Source organism: Procambarus clarkii, chromosome 15 (assembly GCF_040958095.1).
Source record: "Procambarus clarkii isolate CNS0578487 chromosome 15, FALCON_Pclarkii_2.0, whole genome shotgun sequence".
NCBI lineage: Eukaryota > Metazoa > Arthropoda > Malacostraca > Decapoda > Cambaridae > Procambarus > Procambarus clarkii.
The window spans coordinates 5,210,534-5,226,513 of NC_091164.1; the positions used below are offsets into that span (position 1 = coordinate 5,210,534).

General features: G+C 39.6%; 1 protein-coding gene across 2 annotated transcripts; it reads right to left on the reverse strand.

Moving 5' to 3' along the window:
• Window positions 1–41: 41 nt before the first annotated feature.
• LOC123759081 (uncharacterized) lies at window positions 42–15,779 on the reverse strand. 2 transcript variants are annotated; one of them, XM_069324914.1, is made up of 5 exons: window positions 15,460–15,779; window positions 13,840–14,001; window positions 11,112–11,338; window positions 9,629–9,837; window positions 42–4,681 (listed from the first exon to the last, which is right to left on the reverse strand). In XM_069324914.1, the coding sequence occupies exons 2-5, from the start codon at window positions 13,965–13,967 to the stop codon at window positions 4,511–4,513; spliced, it is 735 nt and encodes a 244-aa protein (XP_069181015.1). In that variant the 5' UTR covers window positions 13,968–14,001; window positions 15,460–15,779; the 3' UTR covers window positions 42–4,510. The 2 variants fall into 2 exon arrangements, with proteins under 2 accessions (XP_069181015.1, XP_045599866.1); XM_045743910.2 differs by having other exon boundaries at window positions 15,572–15,777.
• Between the last annotated feature and the right edge of the window lie 201 nt (window positions 15,780–15,980).

Here is a 15,980-nt window from a genome sequence, read left to right on the forward strand (position 1 = left end):
ACAGAGGATGTTTGGATCAGTCAATTGAATTACATGAAAGGTTTGTTTCATACAACTTTATTTCAGAACTATGGCAATTGAATGCAAATTACTTTAAATACATCACTAAGGATATGTAAATATCCTTAAATTAAATTTGCAAGATTTCAGTGGACTTCTTGTTGGTTTTTTAATGATACAGGTTCCTACTTTGGCTTTGCTTCATGTACTTATTTTTTATATTAGATTCCTTTTATTCATGTAAGAAATCAATTTTAGAATGCACTCTCTTCTCTACTACTGCTCTTACACATCCTAAAGCTGGCAAATACTTATACGGTGCCATTTTATAAATTAGTATCAGTAATAGTTTTCAATAAAATTTAAACAAGCTATTTTCTTTTATAAAAATTCCTTCCTATACATGCACAAGGTGCAGCAATGATATAGTTTACTTACACTTGCCTAAATATTACCGTGTTCAGCATTTATCTCAATACTTTCTGAGCTCTTCTTATACTGTACCTTACACTAATCTTTCTCAATATATTTTTTCTTTCTATTCTTCAACAAAATACATTTCTTAGATCACTTGCTATTTATTTTCTATTTCAAACCCTTTCATATTGCAGTTGTTGCCCATTCTTAATTTAACACAATGAGATAAAGTCAGTGTACAAAGTTTCACAAGAAATTAATAAAATCAAAGTGTATCCAATATCTGAATTAAAGTGATATGAGCAACAATAATTTGCAGATTCCAGAAATCAAAAGTACAGTACTGTATTCAGCAATTGTTACACTAAGCTCAGTCAGCAGCAAAGCTCGTCTACTCACACAAAGTTTTTCTTCATAATTTCTTTATTAAATTTTACTGAAATTTACGTACAATTACCAATACGAATATGGTTATCAAGGATAACCCGAGGACCTGATGAACTTTTCAGACCTGGAAACAACTGGGATACTACACAGGGAGGAAGTAATGTAAAACATTTCCTTGTCCAACAAATCATCAATGACAATATGGAGAGGAGGCATAGATGGCTGGGAGGGGGACAGAAGACAAAGACCATCAAAGGTTTCGAGAGACACAGTTGAATACCCAAGCATCATAGATGCAAGCACGATGAAAGGTCACCAAACATACCTTCACTGGAGTTGAACCATGAAAGGGCCAATGGGAGAAACACCACCAGTCACCTAACCTGAGCGAACGCCAAAGGTGCACTGACCTCGAAGGAAAAGGCAAGCCAGAAAAAAAGGTTGCCTACAATGGGCTACAGAATCGAGAGGCAGACTACAGTAGTAACACCTGAGAGAACCTGGAAGGATGCTCCTGCTGCAGCCAGTGTCCAATCCACCAATCCCGAAGGAAACAATAACATGGAGAGCAACCAGACTCTTAGAGGTGATCTAAGACTATGCCAGGAAGCTAGATGTATAACATAGTAATTGGCCACTGCATCATGAATGAGCAGAGCAAAACATTTAGGAATTCCATCTAGAGCAGATACCGCATTAGGCAAGAAGGAAAAGGAATCCAAAGTATGGGAGCCCACCTCCATATTTATCCTGGACAAAATTTCCAGAGTTTTGCAAAAATCGAGAACCTCTGCTAAATGGGTCCAAGCATTGTCATCCACTGAGCAGTCATCAGAAATTTGAATCCAGACATGGAGCTGCCACAAATTCATGTCATAGGAAAACAAAAGAGAATGCTCACACAACAGAAATGAACTCATAAATCACAGACGAGGAAAGGCAGACAGTACCATGGAATTTAACCAAAAATTTTTATTCACCATCAAACTGGAATCCCATAAATGTGCAAGACACACTTGTCTATAAATAAGGCATAACCAAGCAATAATATTCAGACTATTTAGTTTGTACATAGTGTATATTCAGACTATTTAGACAAGTACATAGTGCACCTGATTCCCATCAACAAGTCTGGCACAAGGACCAAATCCCAAGCATCACCAAGTCCCAGGCACGAAGCAACTTGAAAGATACCCCAAAAAGAACTCACGAGCATCTCAGAAAATCTGACTTTGGTGAGGAAATGGGAAATGTAAGCAAATACCAAAGAAGGTAACCCAGAAACAAAGTCATGTGAACTAATAAGTAAAGAACATGCAAGAGGGAGAGGATAAATATGATGAAGCATTATAAAAAGGAAAACAAACAGTAAGCACCTCCCTTATACCACCTTTTACCGGACAAAATGTCCCCTAGCAACACTAACCTCATTTACTTCAAGCCAGTGTTGATCCTTGCAGAGTAGTACTGTGTTTGGTGCGTGGCACACAAATAAGGAGACAGGTAGAACACCTAGGGGTCCAGCCTGAGCTGCCACCTGGTGGTACACTCTGGTACTAGCAAATTATTTGTTGACATTGAGCAAACTACTGCTTCCCAAGGAATGATTCTCTCTCTCACAAATCAATATACTGTACTTTCTTTCATGAACCATAAGCAAGTAAGTAATTATCAAAAGAAGGCACAACCGGGAAGGCTATGTAGCACCATCAAATGTGCGGAATAATCAGTGGGCGCTAATTATCACCAAAGCTGCCAATACGAGAACAGAAATGCATAATGTGAACAATGTCAAAAGTATCCGATTCATCAAGAATTCTATCGAGGAAAAAATAACCACGAGGGACGGTCAGAAAGCAAGACACACGCTCGTCCTGGAAGTCAGGACATTCAACAATGATATGCACGACTGTAAGAGGGACAATGCAATTTGGACAATAAGGAGCATGGCGGCGCTCCATTAAGTGACCGTGAGTTAAGCATGTATGGCCAATACGCAACCTTGCTAGAGCCGTTTCCCACCGCCGGTTACGGTGGTAGGAGGAAGGCCACAAGGACACTACGCTTAAGAGTACGCAGTTTGCTACCGACAACCCTTCCAACGGGCAATGATGGAGGAATGAATAACTGGGTAAAAGTCGGAATAAGGCCTTTATGGGAGATGGGACAAGCGCGGATAGCTTCTCTAGCGGCAGCATCCGCACACTCATTTAAAGAAACACCAATACGGCTGGGAACCCAGCAAAACTCTACGGATTTAAATTTACAGAGATAAGAAACAACCAATGTTGAATCTCGACGAAAACTGGATGGACTGGATTAAAGGACCCCTAGAGCCATGAGGGGCACTACGAGAGTCATGAATGAACACAGAGGAGGATTGACAACGAGAAAGCAGGAGACGAAGAGCATAGAGAATAGCATAAAGTTCTGCTGTGAAGGTGCTAGTCTCTGGGGGGTAGGCGACACATATAAGTGTGGTCAGGAAAAACAACAGAGTAGCCTACACAGTCCGCAGACTTAGACCCATAAGTGAAGATGGAAACGGAGCGGAAGTGTGAAGAAAAGTGTTCAAGGAAAAGGCGTTTCAGAACCGTAGGAGGGGTAAAAGCTTTAGTGATGCGGGTCAAGGATGTACAAAATTTTGGAAGGGGGGCTCTCCACGGGGGCAAGGAAGGAACAATACGAATAGAAATATTAGAAATACGAACCGAAAGAGAATCCTGCAAGCGAGATAACCAGACAGAAAGAGGGAGGTGGTGAAGAGGAACAGGAACTACTGGAGGGGTAAAAGTCAAAGCACGAAAGAGGCGAGAGGAAGGATGTTGCAAGGATCGCGCAAGACAGCGAAGACAGTAGCGATCACGGCGGTCCTGAAGAGAGAGTTATGAACCATATCTGAACAGGAATCTGGTTTACATAATTTTCCAATCAAGCATAGTCTTTATATAATGTATGCTAAACTTAGCAGCTGCGGGCTGCTGCAGCAACAGCCTAGTGGACCAAACTCTCACAAGTCAAGCCTGGCCTTGGGCCGGGCTTGGGGAGTAGAAGAACTCCCAGAACCCCATCAACCAGGTATCATCAGTGGAAGTCTTGTATGAAAAATATTGCATGTAAATAATGCCCATTAATAAACCAATTATCAATGATTAAAAGTTTATCTAAACTAGATCTAAAAAGATCTAGTTTATACTAAATTTTTATATACACGTACTATATACTTCCTCTAACCTACATTTCTGGAAACTCATCTTTCTCAAGGATGCAGTTTGATGTAGAATCTTGTACAGGTATTTCTAATAAAGCATTACTTTCATTTAAGGTTAATATCAGTTCAGATGTGCACTTGAAATGTGGGTAGATAATTAAAATTTAAATTACAGCATATAGTGTACAGGTCTAGGCCCTATTTGGCTTAGACACCAATGCTCAATGTCAGCACTGGAGAAATGTCTGACAAGCCCCTGAAACATTACTAATACAGTGCAGAGTTACAAATCACAAGATTTCAACAGAGCAGAAGTTGTTAAACACAATGGGCATAATCTTACTGAAACAAACATACAAGTCATAAATACTCCACATAAGTAAGACAGAAACAAGAAATAATGGGTCAGCCAGAGGCTTAAAGCCCATGCAGGAATATCCCTGAAAAAAAAAAGGCCCAGATACAGTACTTTCAACACTCGTGTATCGCTTAACGTCATTTGTTATGCTTCCTAAATTTTCTTAATGTTTGTCCTTCCTCTTCACTGGAATTCCTTTTCCCAGTTATGCTTGACAGTAAATCAGATTTATTTTGGTGAAGAATGCTGTGTGTCCAGACTGTAAGTTCAACTTTGTGTGGTGTCCACTTCTCACTGCCATTTTCTTCCTGTAAAAAGTGGTATATAGTAACTAGCAATATCATGAAAGGTGTTGATATTATTTGAGCACATCTTCAAGTAATCCAAGTACCATTTTTGAGGAATGGTTACTCTGTTGAAGACTTTGTGTTCAAAGTCATTTCATATCTAAAGCATGATAGTTAAATATAATCTCTAAATACACAAAATGCTTTACATGCATAGGTTATGTGGCATCAGACATCAACAGATACTCGTACCATGATATTTGAGATTACTGTATCCCATTTGCTGGTAAATTTTTTCTTGAGATAGTTTTGCCTTCAACATGCTATTCACACAGGAAAATTATATTTTCTACAACACGTGGAATGTCACTCAAATATGATACTAAAGTATTTAAGGTACTTCATATTTCTAGAGTAGAATATTATCCTGTACTGATCTCTCAGTCTCCAATTTAAAATATAAGCTACAATGTGTTATTTTTTACTCTACACACAGGCTCCCAAACATACTCTGGAAGCCAGGCAAGAGGCATCTCACAATTTAAATATAGATATCTGAAGGTTACGTTGCACATAAGGTTCATAAGTCATTAAATCAAGCTAAGAAAACAAAGGTGCTAAAAAAATGTGCATAAACACTTTTTCAAACCGAGTGGTAGAGAGATGGAATAATTTAAATTAGAGGGTAATTTATACTAAACCCATTGAAAGCTTCTAAATACCATGGGACAAAGATTATAGGAAAGATGGAACACCATGAGCATTGCTCATCCTGTAACTACACTAGGTAATTATACCAAGCAATCCCAAGAAATGCCTCTATCAATTGATTAACTGGTTGCAATGATGTCCTATTAGAATGAAGCCCATAATTAAAACAATCAAATTAAAATATACAATTTGCTCTTATAAAAGTTACCATCACACTTGTAATAGTTGAGAAAGCTATAAAGAAACTAAAAATTTGGAGTTATGGATGGCCCCTTTAACATTCATTTTGATAAATATACAATTTTGGTGGTCCATGTTTTAAAAGGCTCTCTCCCATGGTACATCCCCATCTGAAATAAATATATCTGTGCTTGGTTCTATATCAAAGAACTGCTAAGCATCTAAGTTCTTTTCTGATAACTACAGAGCAATTATTCTAAACCCACTAATAAACAAAATATTTGCATACAGTGTATAGAACACTAACTGATTATGTAGAGGATGAGCTAAGCATCATTCAACTTACATACACAAAAATAATACTCCACAATGCTAGGCAGTTTCCTGTTAGCAGAAACTGTTTAATAATACAACCCACATGACAGCTCTATATATATTTCTTACCAGGTCTATGTATCAAACAAGCTTTTCTAGTCATCTACTATTTTCTGTTTATCTTGATACACTGTCAAAAACATTAAGATATAGTAGAACTGGTATTTACATAGGTAGAACTAAGGATAGTGGTTTTTGCTATGCTAATGATCTAGTTTCATTAGCACATATCAAAGATGTTGTGGAAACTTATAGAAATACTGTATGTGAAAGATATACAGTAGTACTGAATACAATCTCACATTCAAGTTCAAGTATGTTTATTGAGATAAGCAATAAATACATCTCAAAGGGATAGAGTAGCTTAGGCTATTTCTACCCCCCTAATCTCACATTCAATCATGGTAAATGTGCCATAGTTGCTAATTCACTAGATTCATCATATCTAGATTTTGAACTAAAACTATTAGGCAGATATAATCCTATAAAATACTTGAAAAGGCATTGTGGTCTATTATATCCTTAAACAGCCTACTTGTCAACTTTTCTGATGCTATTTGTGTATCATGGGTGTACATTCTCATACCCATCATGACTTAATGCTTGGCCTAATGTTCACACCTACACTTTAAATAAATAGTTCACAAAAAATAATAATATTTTGGTTTAGGGATCATAGATCCAGCTAACAACATTAGCCTTTTCTGGAGGGACCAAATGATGCTTCCTTGTAGCTAACCACACAGATAACTTCGCACACATGAATCATATTAGCCCTAGGAGTTATTAATAGCCTCCCAGAGACCAAATCCTTGACTCTCTACAAGGATCCAGTACTTTACCTGATATCCAGCCACTTGGACCACTTTTTCAGGTGCCAGCCTTCTGGGATCCTAAATGTTTTCTAGGTGTGTGCCATTCTTTGGACTCTCTCCTGTGGGGGGCCCATTTGTTTGTGTATCATTTCAATATTTATTAATAGCTTCACATGTGTAGGTTTACAAGTCTTCCTTGCTGTGTGGACTTTTGAAACTTTTCATCTTGAGTTGCATATGTTTAGGTGCTCGCTAATATTGCCCCTGCCATGACAGGGTATCTTCCCTGGTGGGGTTGGGTGTTTGTACCATACAGGCTGGCCTGCTGTAATTACCTAAGTGTAATTACTTAAGTGTAGTTACAGGATGAGAGCTACGCTCGTGGTGTCCCGTCTCCCCATCACTCTTTGTCATATAATGCTTTGAAACCACTGACGGTTTTGGCCTCCACCACCTTCTCACTTAACTTGTTCCAACCGTCTACCACTCTGTTTACAAAAGTGAATTTTCGTATATTTCTCCGGCAGCTGTGTGCAAGGCTCTGAGCTTGGGGGCATTCTGGTATTTACTTATTAAGGGGTGCACTTGGATTCAGATGCTTGCACATTTGGCACCCCACCGACGCCCTTCACAGCAGCATTTTTCCTCGGAGCTGCATTCAGTGTGTCTTTTTTTTTTTTGGCAAATGACCCTTGTGTTTGGGTGTCCTACTTGGGTGTATTACTTTAAGGGCAGCAAAGCCCAGCAGGTCTTTGGTGTGATTAATTGTAGCTCAGGCCACAGAGCCTGCACTCGCTACTTGCAAGTTTAGGGGGCTGCACATCAGTTTTGTCAAGTGCCAATGGTCATTTCTGCTGTCTCTGCTATGCCGCAGGTTGAATACTTTACCCTCTGCCCACAGACATGTGGTATTTGATTTCCCTGATTCTCTATCTTAACTAGAGCCTCAGTTTTTTGTTTTTTTGTTTTTTTTTAGTAATAAGGCTTAACAGGTGGCAGCTGTTTTGGGTTCATTTGCCTGTTTTTGTTTTTTGCGGTCGGGTGCTCGAATGGTTTTCCCAGTCGGCCCTTACTTGGTTTCTGAAATTTGCTTTGGAGCAGCTGGGGCATTCTGCTATGTTTGCTTTTACCCTATTTCCTCCAGTCTCCTGAATGTCTGAGAGTTTCAGAGGCTTCCTGAATTTCTGGCCTTCTCCAGGAATTGTGCATTCCACACTGGGCAAAACCCACAAAAAGATCTGAGCAAAATACACCCGCCTGTAAAACAAAAGGCAACAGATCATTGGCAGGAAGCAACAGGCCTACTGATGACCATACGCCAGAACCTAGACCCCCAGAGAGACATGAGGAGCACAGGCTTATAGAAACCCCCGTGTAGTTGGAAGCATTCTATGTCTGCCATTGACCAGGTCAGGCACTCAGAAAGGTAAGCACTCCAAAACAAACCCCTATTCTGGTTAAAATATTGCTACTGAAAGCTGAACTAGTGGACAGAATTTCCCAAATGAAAACCCGAGTAAACGAGCATGACGTCACCATGTCACCGTGCCGCTGTCTGTGCAACCCCCCCCCCTCCGGGAGGGGAAAGCGGGAGCCCCAGACCCCCGTGCTTCCAACCACACAGGGAGGTTTCTATAGGCCACTGCTCCTCGTACCTCTCTGAGGGGGGCCAGGTTCTGGCTCGTGGTCCTTGGTAGGCCTAGAACTCCATGTGCACTGACTAATGCCAGTCTAATACAGTATATTCATATCAGTTCGGTTAGGTCTGGGGAGCCGACGGGGCTCCCCCTCCCCCCCATAAAATGGGAGATATAACTACTTGTCTAATATTGGCTTCTACAGAATAGTTTGGTGTCTGAATAAATCAACATTCCCCTTCCAATTAATATAATCTTTCCAGTAATGTAATACTGTATTTAGATATTTTTTATTTTACTTGCAATGGCAATAACTTTCTTAAGTAGCCACAAACAGGAAACTAGCCTAAGATCAGTAGTAGGGCTCATTACATTATATTCAAAGTTAATTTTTAAACAAACCACCTGGGAGACCAAGTATCTGGGAATATACTTGAAATTCCTATCATCCCCTGATCTGGTAAACACAATGAAACACAAACAACCCCTGATCTGGAAGGCATGAGCAACCAATGGAGCAGAAGCCAGCAACAAAAGTAAACAAACACACCATCTGCCCCAACCACCGGGCTCCACAGAGAGCCGCTGGACATGCGCTATCTGATGTAAGGCACCTTGACAGGAGGAAACCCCAAGGGACTGACTACCAAACTTTCTCCAGGAAGAGAATCCTGACCAAAGGCAAAGGTAATGTCAGCAGCAACCAAAGGCAACTATGGCTACATGCTGCAAAGGGATGGCTAACACTTAGCTGACTGGTGGTTCCTGCAGAGCTGGGAGACACCAGGAGGACCACGCTAAAATGTACGAAGAGTGTGAATGACTGGATTAGCTACTTGGGACCCCTTGGATAGCCAGAGATGGTGGCAAAGGTGTGGGGACAACTAGTAGTTGGACTTAGACAATGAGTGCTTACATACTGTATTTCAAATCAGGGTTGCAAATGTTATCTTTGAAATTGCTTGTTTTAGCGTGTTCTACCTTAATGTGGTTGATCTTGTATCCCCACTTCCCAATGCCTCTATTGAGGGGGGGAAGGGTGCAGATTTGGGTCCCAGTTTCTGGGAGGCACTTCTGAGTTACTGGAGCTTAGTGCAGTACCTGAGTTTGGATGGCTCCAGAAGGGCAGCATGGGAAGCTACAAAGGATATCCCTCCCATAAAAGCTCCTTGCAACTCAAATACATAACTTTTATAAAGAAAGAAGGAAAGGAAGGAAATAAGAAAAATATATTAAGGCTAAAGTATTACCTTATCTCCTTTCTGAGCATCACAATTTAGCCGTTTTGCACAGTTGGTCATTTCAGAATTCAGCAGTTCGTACTCAGCAGCATTATACTTGAGTGAGGCTAGACTGGGAAGGGTATGTGCTACTTCATCTGCAAAGAAGCAGCACATCTCTGGGACACATGCAGCCAATATTCCTGATGCTGTTGCAGGACCTACACCCTTCAGGATAACTGTTGAAATAATACAGTATAGCATTTTCATATATTGTACTGAATATCTGTTAAATTAATACACACACATTCATTTACACATTCTATATACGCCTGTATAGAAAGCTGAAAAACATATCTAGCAATGGGGGTTTGCTAATAAGAACTCTGCTAGCCACTGTAATCGCAGGATGACTGTGGCAGCAGGGAGATCCCCCAGTAAGGCAAGGTGTTGACCTCAGTGTTGCTGGTAGAAGAATTAGAAGTAGAGTGGATCTTCTGACGATGATAGCTAAATACTTATTATCGCCATTATGCAGGATGACAACATACAGTACTGTATATGTAAATTTATATGGTGATATAATTGCTACACATAATAATGGCCTTAAAAACCAAAACAAGGACTCTTTCTAGAAGATTTACACATGAAATCTATACTCTGACTAAAAATGAAAAAAAAAAAATGCGTTTGTAACAAGGCTAATACCTGAATAAATAGATGTAAACCTTGAGGACAAGTTAAGATAACTTTATTTAACAATTACCAGAGGGATTATGATTACCAAGTACAAAATCCTGCGAGGGAATAGATAAGATGAACAAGGGCAGCTTCTTGGACAGGAGGACTGCAGCTGCCAATCCTCCAGCGCTGTGGTTGATATCTACTCCCTGGCATGGCTTGGCAGCTTGTCTCCTTTTCCTTAACTGCCAGGAGCTCTTCTCATTCAAGCTTTAGGTTGAATGTGCTCAGCTGGAGGGGTTCAGTACATTCCCTGTCTTTATGTCAGTCTGCAGCTCTGCGCAAGACACTCAGGCCAATCCGTCATGATTCAGTTGAGAGCTTCTTCACTATATGCCTCATGAAGGTGTGTGATGTTGGGTCAAGTGTCCAGGTGTCTGCTTGGATGCTTTCACTTGCATTAACATGACCCAATAGGAATCTTTGAAAAATCTCTGTTGTGCCAGTACAGCATGTGGACTTGCCTTGACTGTGCATAGTCCTGGCCTCTAGAACTGGGCTTTACTTCAGAAAGAAGCTGTGTACCTTGCTCTTAAAGGAACTTTTTAAGTTTAACTCTAAGCCTTATTTTTTGGGGTATCTGAAAGTTTTCTCCTGCAGAAATACAAGAGTGATATTTCACAGAATAACATATGGCAAAGCTTAGAATTAAATGATTGTATTCAAGAGCAAAGAGAACAAATAGAGGGTAAATTTGCAATGGCTCAAAATTAATTTCTAAATTGTTGACAATAATGAAATAAAATGTGAACTTATGTATTCACACTCATACCTAAGGATTCAATTGCATCTGTTACTTTGTTTTTTGTAGCATATTGAATCCCTTTTTGAGATGCACTTTTAACACTTTCTTCACTGTTGGATCCAGCCAATTCCAGTAAGCGTGGACGAAACTTCCCTCTAGAGAGCTTCCAGTCCATGAGACGCACCAGTTCATCAAGTGTTATATGTGGAGGCTTTCGTGATAGTGCCTTCTGACCTAGTTCTTCCTGGACCCATCTTAAAATATAAGCAAAGAACTCAATAAATAATTAGAAAATATGAACAGAGAATTATATGCCAATACAAGGCATATCAAAATTAAATACGGAAGCATACAAAATATACAGAAAATACGTCCCGGTGCAGAAGATCCGAAAACATTTTCACATATGGAAACAAAAATCTGCCAGTATTGGTCCCTTTACTTACAACAGGAGATTCATATACTGAAGATGTCAAACAAATATCCATATATGCTGGTTTTTTAGGACAAGTGTAACTAATTTAATTATAATAAATTAGTTACAATTGTGCTAAAGAAACAGCACATATGAATATTTAGCAATCCAATAGGTAGCATGAAGGTTGAAGATCCTTTCAGCCCTTCATTACAAATACTGTACTTGCCCTTCAGACAACATATTGAATACTAATAATGGCCCAGCAGACTTCAAAAAGAAATCAGCAGCATGTCCATGCACTTTGACATGGATCCCTATTCCTTGAACTCTAAAAGAGGAAAAAATTAAACTTCTGGTGAGATACCAGAAGCACTTGCAATTGCTATTGCAGAAATGATCCTACCTGCACAAGCCTGTAGCAAAGTGGTAGCAAAAAATTAAAGACCAGTCGCACTTATGTCACACATTGTTAGCCTTTGAGAGTAATTATGCATTCCGTCCTCTCGAATAGTACAGCTCATTCTGACGAATTACTTCCCTAAGGCCAAAAAATTATGTACTAACCATAGCAGCTCACAAAATTGATGTGATGTTCTGTTTTCTATTTTTCTGTTAGTGAGGAGAGAAAATAAAATCCAAAATAACATCGTGCAGCCAAGTACAGTACTGGACTCCAAAATGAGGACAACAGTACCAAAGTAATTAATGGCAAAACAAAAATGTCAAGACCAACCTCCTGGAAAATGGGCTCCGACAGTGCTGCCCAAAAATCAGACAAATACTGTACCATTAGGCCCAAAAATTTGCACTGTAAAAAGCCACATCAAGAAAGATAAGAGAAATAGAACCAATGTGGACAAAGGGCACAAGAGAACCAAACACAACAAGTTACTTCATACTATTGAGTTTGCCTAAAAACAGCAGAATCAGCCCCACTGAAAGTCAGAGTGTAATAAGTACACCAAGGTTATACAGTATTCTGAAAACAAAGTGCCCAAGACTTTTCAACTTCTCCCCCTCTAAATACAATATGAGGTAAATTACAAACAGTCCTCTAACAGTATTAGGAGAAGCTTGATAAACACCTTCAAAGGCTACCTGATCAATTGAACACATCCACAAGGGCCATTACGAGGGTTTGAACTTACGTCCGAGAGGATCCCAGATGCTGCCTTAATCAACTGAGCTACGACATGGTAAAAGAATTGCAACCGGAAGTTCTACTGACCTTAATCAGATCCTGCAGCCTCTCTGAGACACAAAGAAGGGTTTTACACAATTCCCCTATGCACCCGAGCTCTATCAAGTACAGTAATGGACTCCAAAATGAGGAGAATGGTACCAAGGTAATTAATGGCAAAACAAAAATGTCAGAGATAACTCATTGTATGCCAAGAAAGAAGGTGCTGAACAAAAATGAACAGGTTCGAACCCTCTTCACAGCCCTTATGGATTTGTTCATTTGATGCATCACGCTATTGTGATTTCTGTGTGCTACCTGATCAACCTGGCTGAAGTGCCAGGGAGCCTCATTAGAGACAAAGCTGTGGGATGTACTGACCCTGGAACCATCGCATGGTACTGTATCCTTTTGGGGTATTACAATAAATTAATAATAATTTATTTATTTATTTATTTTATATATACTGTACAAGAGTTTTTACATTCTTGTACAGCCACTAGCTCGCATAGCATTTTGGGCAAGTCCTTAATCCTAATTTTCACACACACACACTTCCCCACAAAGTGGCCCATAGCAGTTGTCTAACTCCCAGGTACCTATTTACTGCTAAGTGAACAGGGCAATCAGGGTGAAAGAAACTCTTCCCATTTCTTTCCGCCTCCACCTTAGGACTACAAACTCCGAGTGCTGTCCACTAAGCCGTCAGGCCCCCCCTAAATAATTTATTAATAACAAATTAATAATTTTTTTGTTTGGGACAGAAAACCTGTGTATATGCAGTATATACTTTAGGCTTGTATCGAGGTCCCCCAATTTCAAACTACTGACCCTCCCCAGGATGCAATCCCATAGTAGTTGCCAAACTCCTGGGTACTTATTTATTGTTAGGTGAACAGAGGCACTAGGTGAGAGTAAAAATGCCCAACCATTTCTGTCAAGCCCGGGAATCGAATCTGGGATCCGTAGCTGCGAGTTGAGAACAAAACTAACTGTACTGTATGACAAGACAAATTTAATACACAATCACACACTATTGCAGTACTCAACCAAACCACACAGAGCATTTTCCTTAAAATCTATAAATGTGTAAAAAATAACAGAACTGGATAGCTTTTATAATCCACCTATTTCATGGGATACAATACTGTACTTACTTATCCAGCTGCTCGAGGCTTTCTCCTTGTTTCTTTTTCTTTTGTGATGCTTTGATCTTGAGGGCATCAGGATACAACTTCAGCACTGCTACAAATTCATCTGAGTTCCCTTCAGTAATGAACTGCATTCTTGTATGAAATGTAAATGGATTTTACCCTTTTCTGAAAAGTAAAGAACTGTGTAACAAAAAATAATGCCGAAGCTTCAACTTAAAGATTATAATCTTTTATTTGAAAATACGTAATTACATAAGCCTAATAAAATATTTCATATTACTGTATAATTTTGCTGGAGGTCAATAAAACTCCAACATGATTGACATTAGTGACACTATAATCTACTAGTCTGAAAATAACTACTTTTATCGTGTTTAGCAGTATTTCGGCATCTTTAAAATCACGATGTATTGTAAAATCAAATCAGCAGAGACTGAAAAAAAATCTTGCTTTCCAATTATTAAAATCATATACTGTATATATATCAAAGGCTAAGTTGGGTTAAATTATCATATAATCTTAGAATAGGTTTGATTAGATAAGGTTGGTTTAGGCAAGATTCTGAAATCTGTTGGCAAACCATCCTATGGAAGTTGTTTTTGCTGGAAAGCTCGTTTTGTTGTAAAAGTTGAATATACCCTTAGACGAGGCTGGGTTAGCTTAAGTAGGAAATTATGTTTGATTAGTGAGTAGTTATCAAAGGAAGGCGCCAAGCCAGGAAGACTAGGTAGCGTTCAGCCCAACGCTACCTAGCCCAACCACTTGAGGTGGATGGTAGAGCGACGCTCTCGAGTCATGCAGGTCGGCGTTCAATCCCCGACCGTCCAAGTGATTGGGCACCATTCCTTTCCCCCGTCCAATCTCAAATCCTTATCCTGATCCCCTTCCAAGTGCTATATAGTCGTAATGGCTTGGCGCTTCTCCGATAATAACTCAGTTAGATTAAGCTAAGTTGGTTTGGTTAAGCTTTTGGCAAGTTTTAAAATCCTTTGGCGAACCATCTTGGGTACAGAGTAACCCGTATCTTTGTCATGTACAAGAATACAGATCTTCCTTCATATTAATTCTCAAAGACTGTCAAGCTGGAAAACTAAAGCCCACTAAAGCGTTAGTCGCCCTCGGGTAAATTCAGGTAAAACGAGACAACTCGTCCCACTACCCAACTGTTCATAGGATGGTGTTGCCTGTGCAATAGTATCTTTAATTCCTAATGCTGTATTTATTTTGCATATTAAATTCCATTAGGTTAACTATGAGGAAGTAGCGAATGCATATTAAGAGCAGAGGACTGAAGTTAGTTTACCTTTAGCCGCTGTAGTTTGCCTTTAGCAATTGTAGTTTACCTTTAGCAACTGTAGTTTACCTTTAGCAAATGTAGTTTACCTTTGGCAACTGTAGTTTGCCTTTAGCAACTATAGTTTACCTTTAGCAAAGGTAGTTTACCTTTAGCAACTGTAGTCTACCTTTAGCAACTGTAGTCTACCTTTAGCAAATGTAGTTTACCTTTAGCAACTGTAGTCTACCTTTAGCAACTGTAGTTTGCCTTTAGCAACTGTAGTTTACCTTTAGCAAAGGTAGTTTACCTTTAGCAACTGTAGTCTACCTTTAGCAACTGTAGTTTACCTTTAGCAAGTGACGTTTGTACAGGTTAATTGTAAAGGTTAGTGCCAGAGTGGATCAAGGACTGGACCACAATGGTCTATGAACTAAGCAACTTGGTTAGTTTGACACTTACATTATAGTAATGTGTGTGAGGGCCGCGTGAGGCAGTAGAGCACTGGTCACGGGGAACTGGGCCGCGTCTTCAAGGGGTTCCCGCGCACTCTTTGAACCATATTGGGATCTGACCCAAGTATCGAAATTGAAATTGAAATAAGTTTATTTGAGGTAAAATACACACAAAGGGATGAGGTAGCTCAAACTATTCTCACCTCGTTCAGTACATCGTGTTAATACATACATAGACACACATCACAAACAATAAACATATTACCGAACATTCTGAGAGATAAACATATACATTTCCTGACCCAAGTATCAGTTGGGTCAACCCATGTATAGTATTCCTAAAAGGTGCAGCCTTGTTGGACTAGACGAACGCCACAAGAAAATGGTTGAACTGTCTATGGTAAAGTATTTCAAAT

Bases quoted from the DNA above. Each gene is read 5' to 3' on its own strand.
- LOC123759081 (XM_069324914.1), bottom strand. From the start codon at position 13,967: ATGCAGTTCATTACTGAAGGGAACTCAGATGAATTTGTAGCAGTGCTG. The intron at 9,838-11,111 runs GTATGAGTGTGA...TTATTTCAACAG, and splicing joins AGATGCAATTGAATCCTTAG to TTATCCTGAAGGGTGTAGGT. The intron at 4,682-9,628 runs GTAATACTTTAG...CACTTTTTACAG, and splicing joins ATGCTCAGAAAGGAGATAAG to GAAGAAAATGGCAGTGAGAA.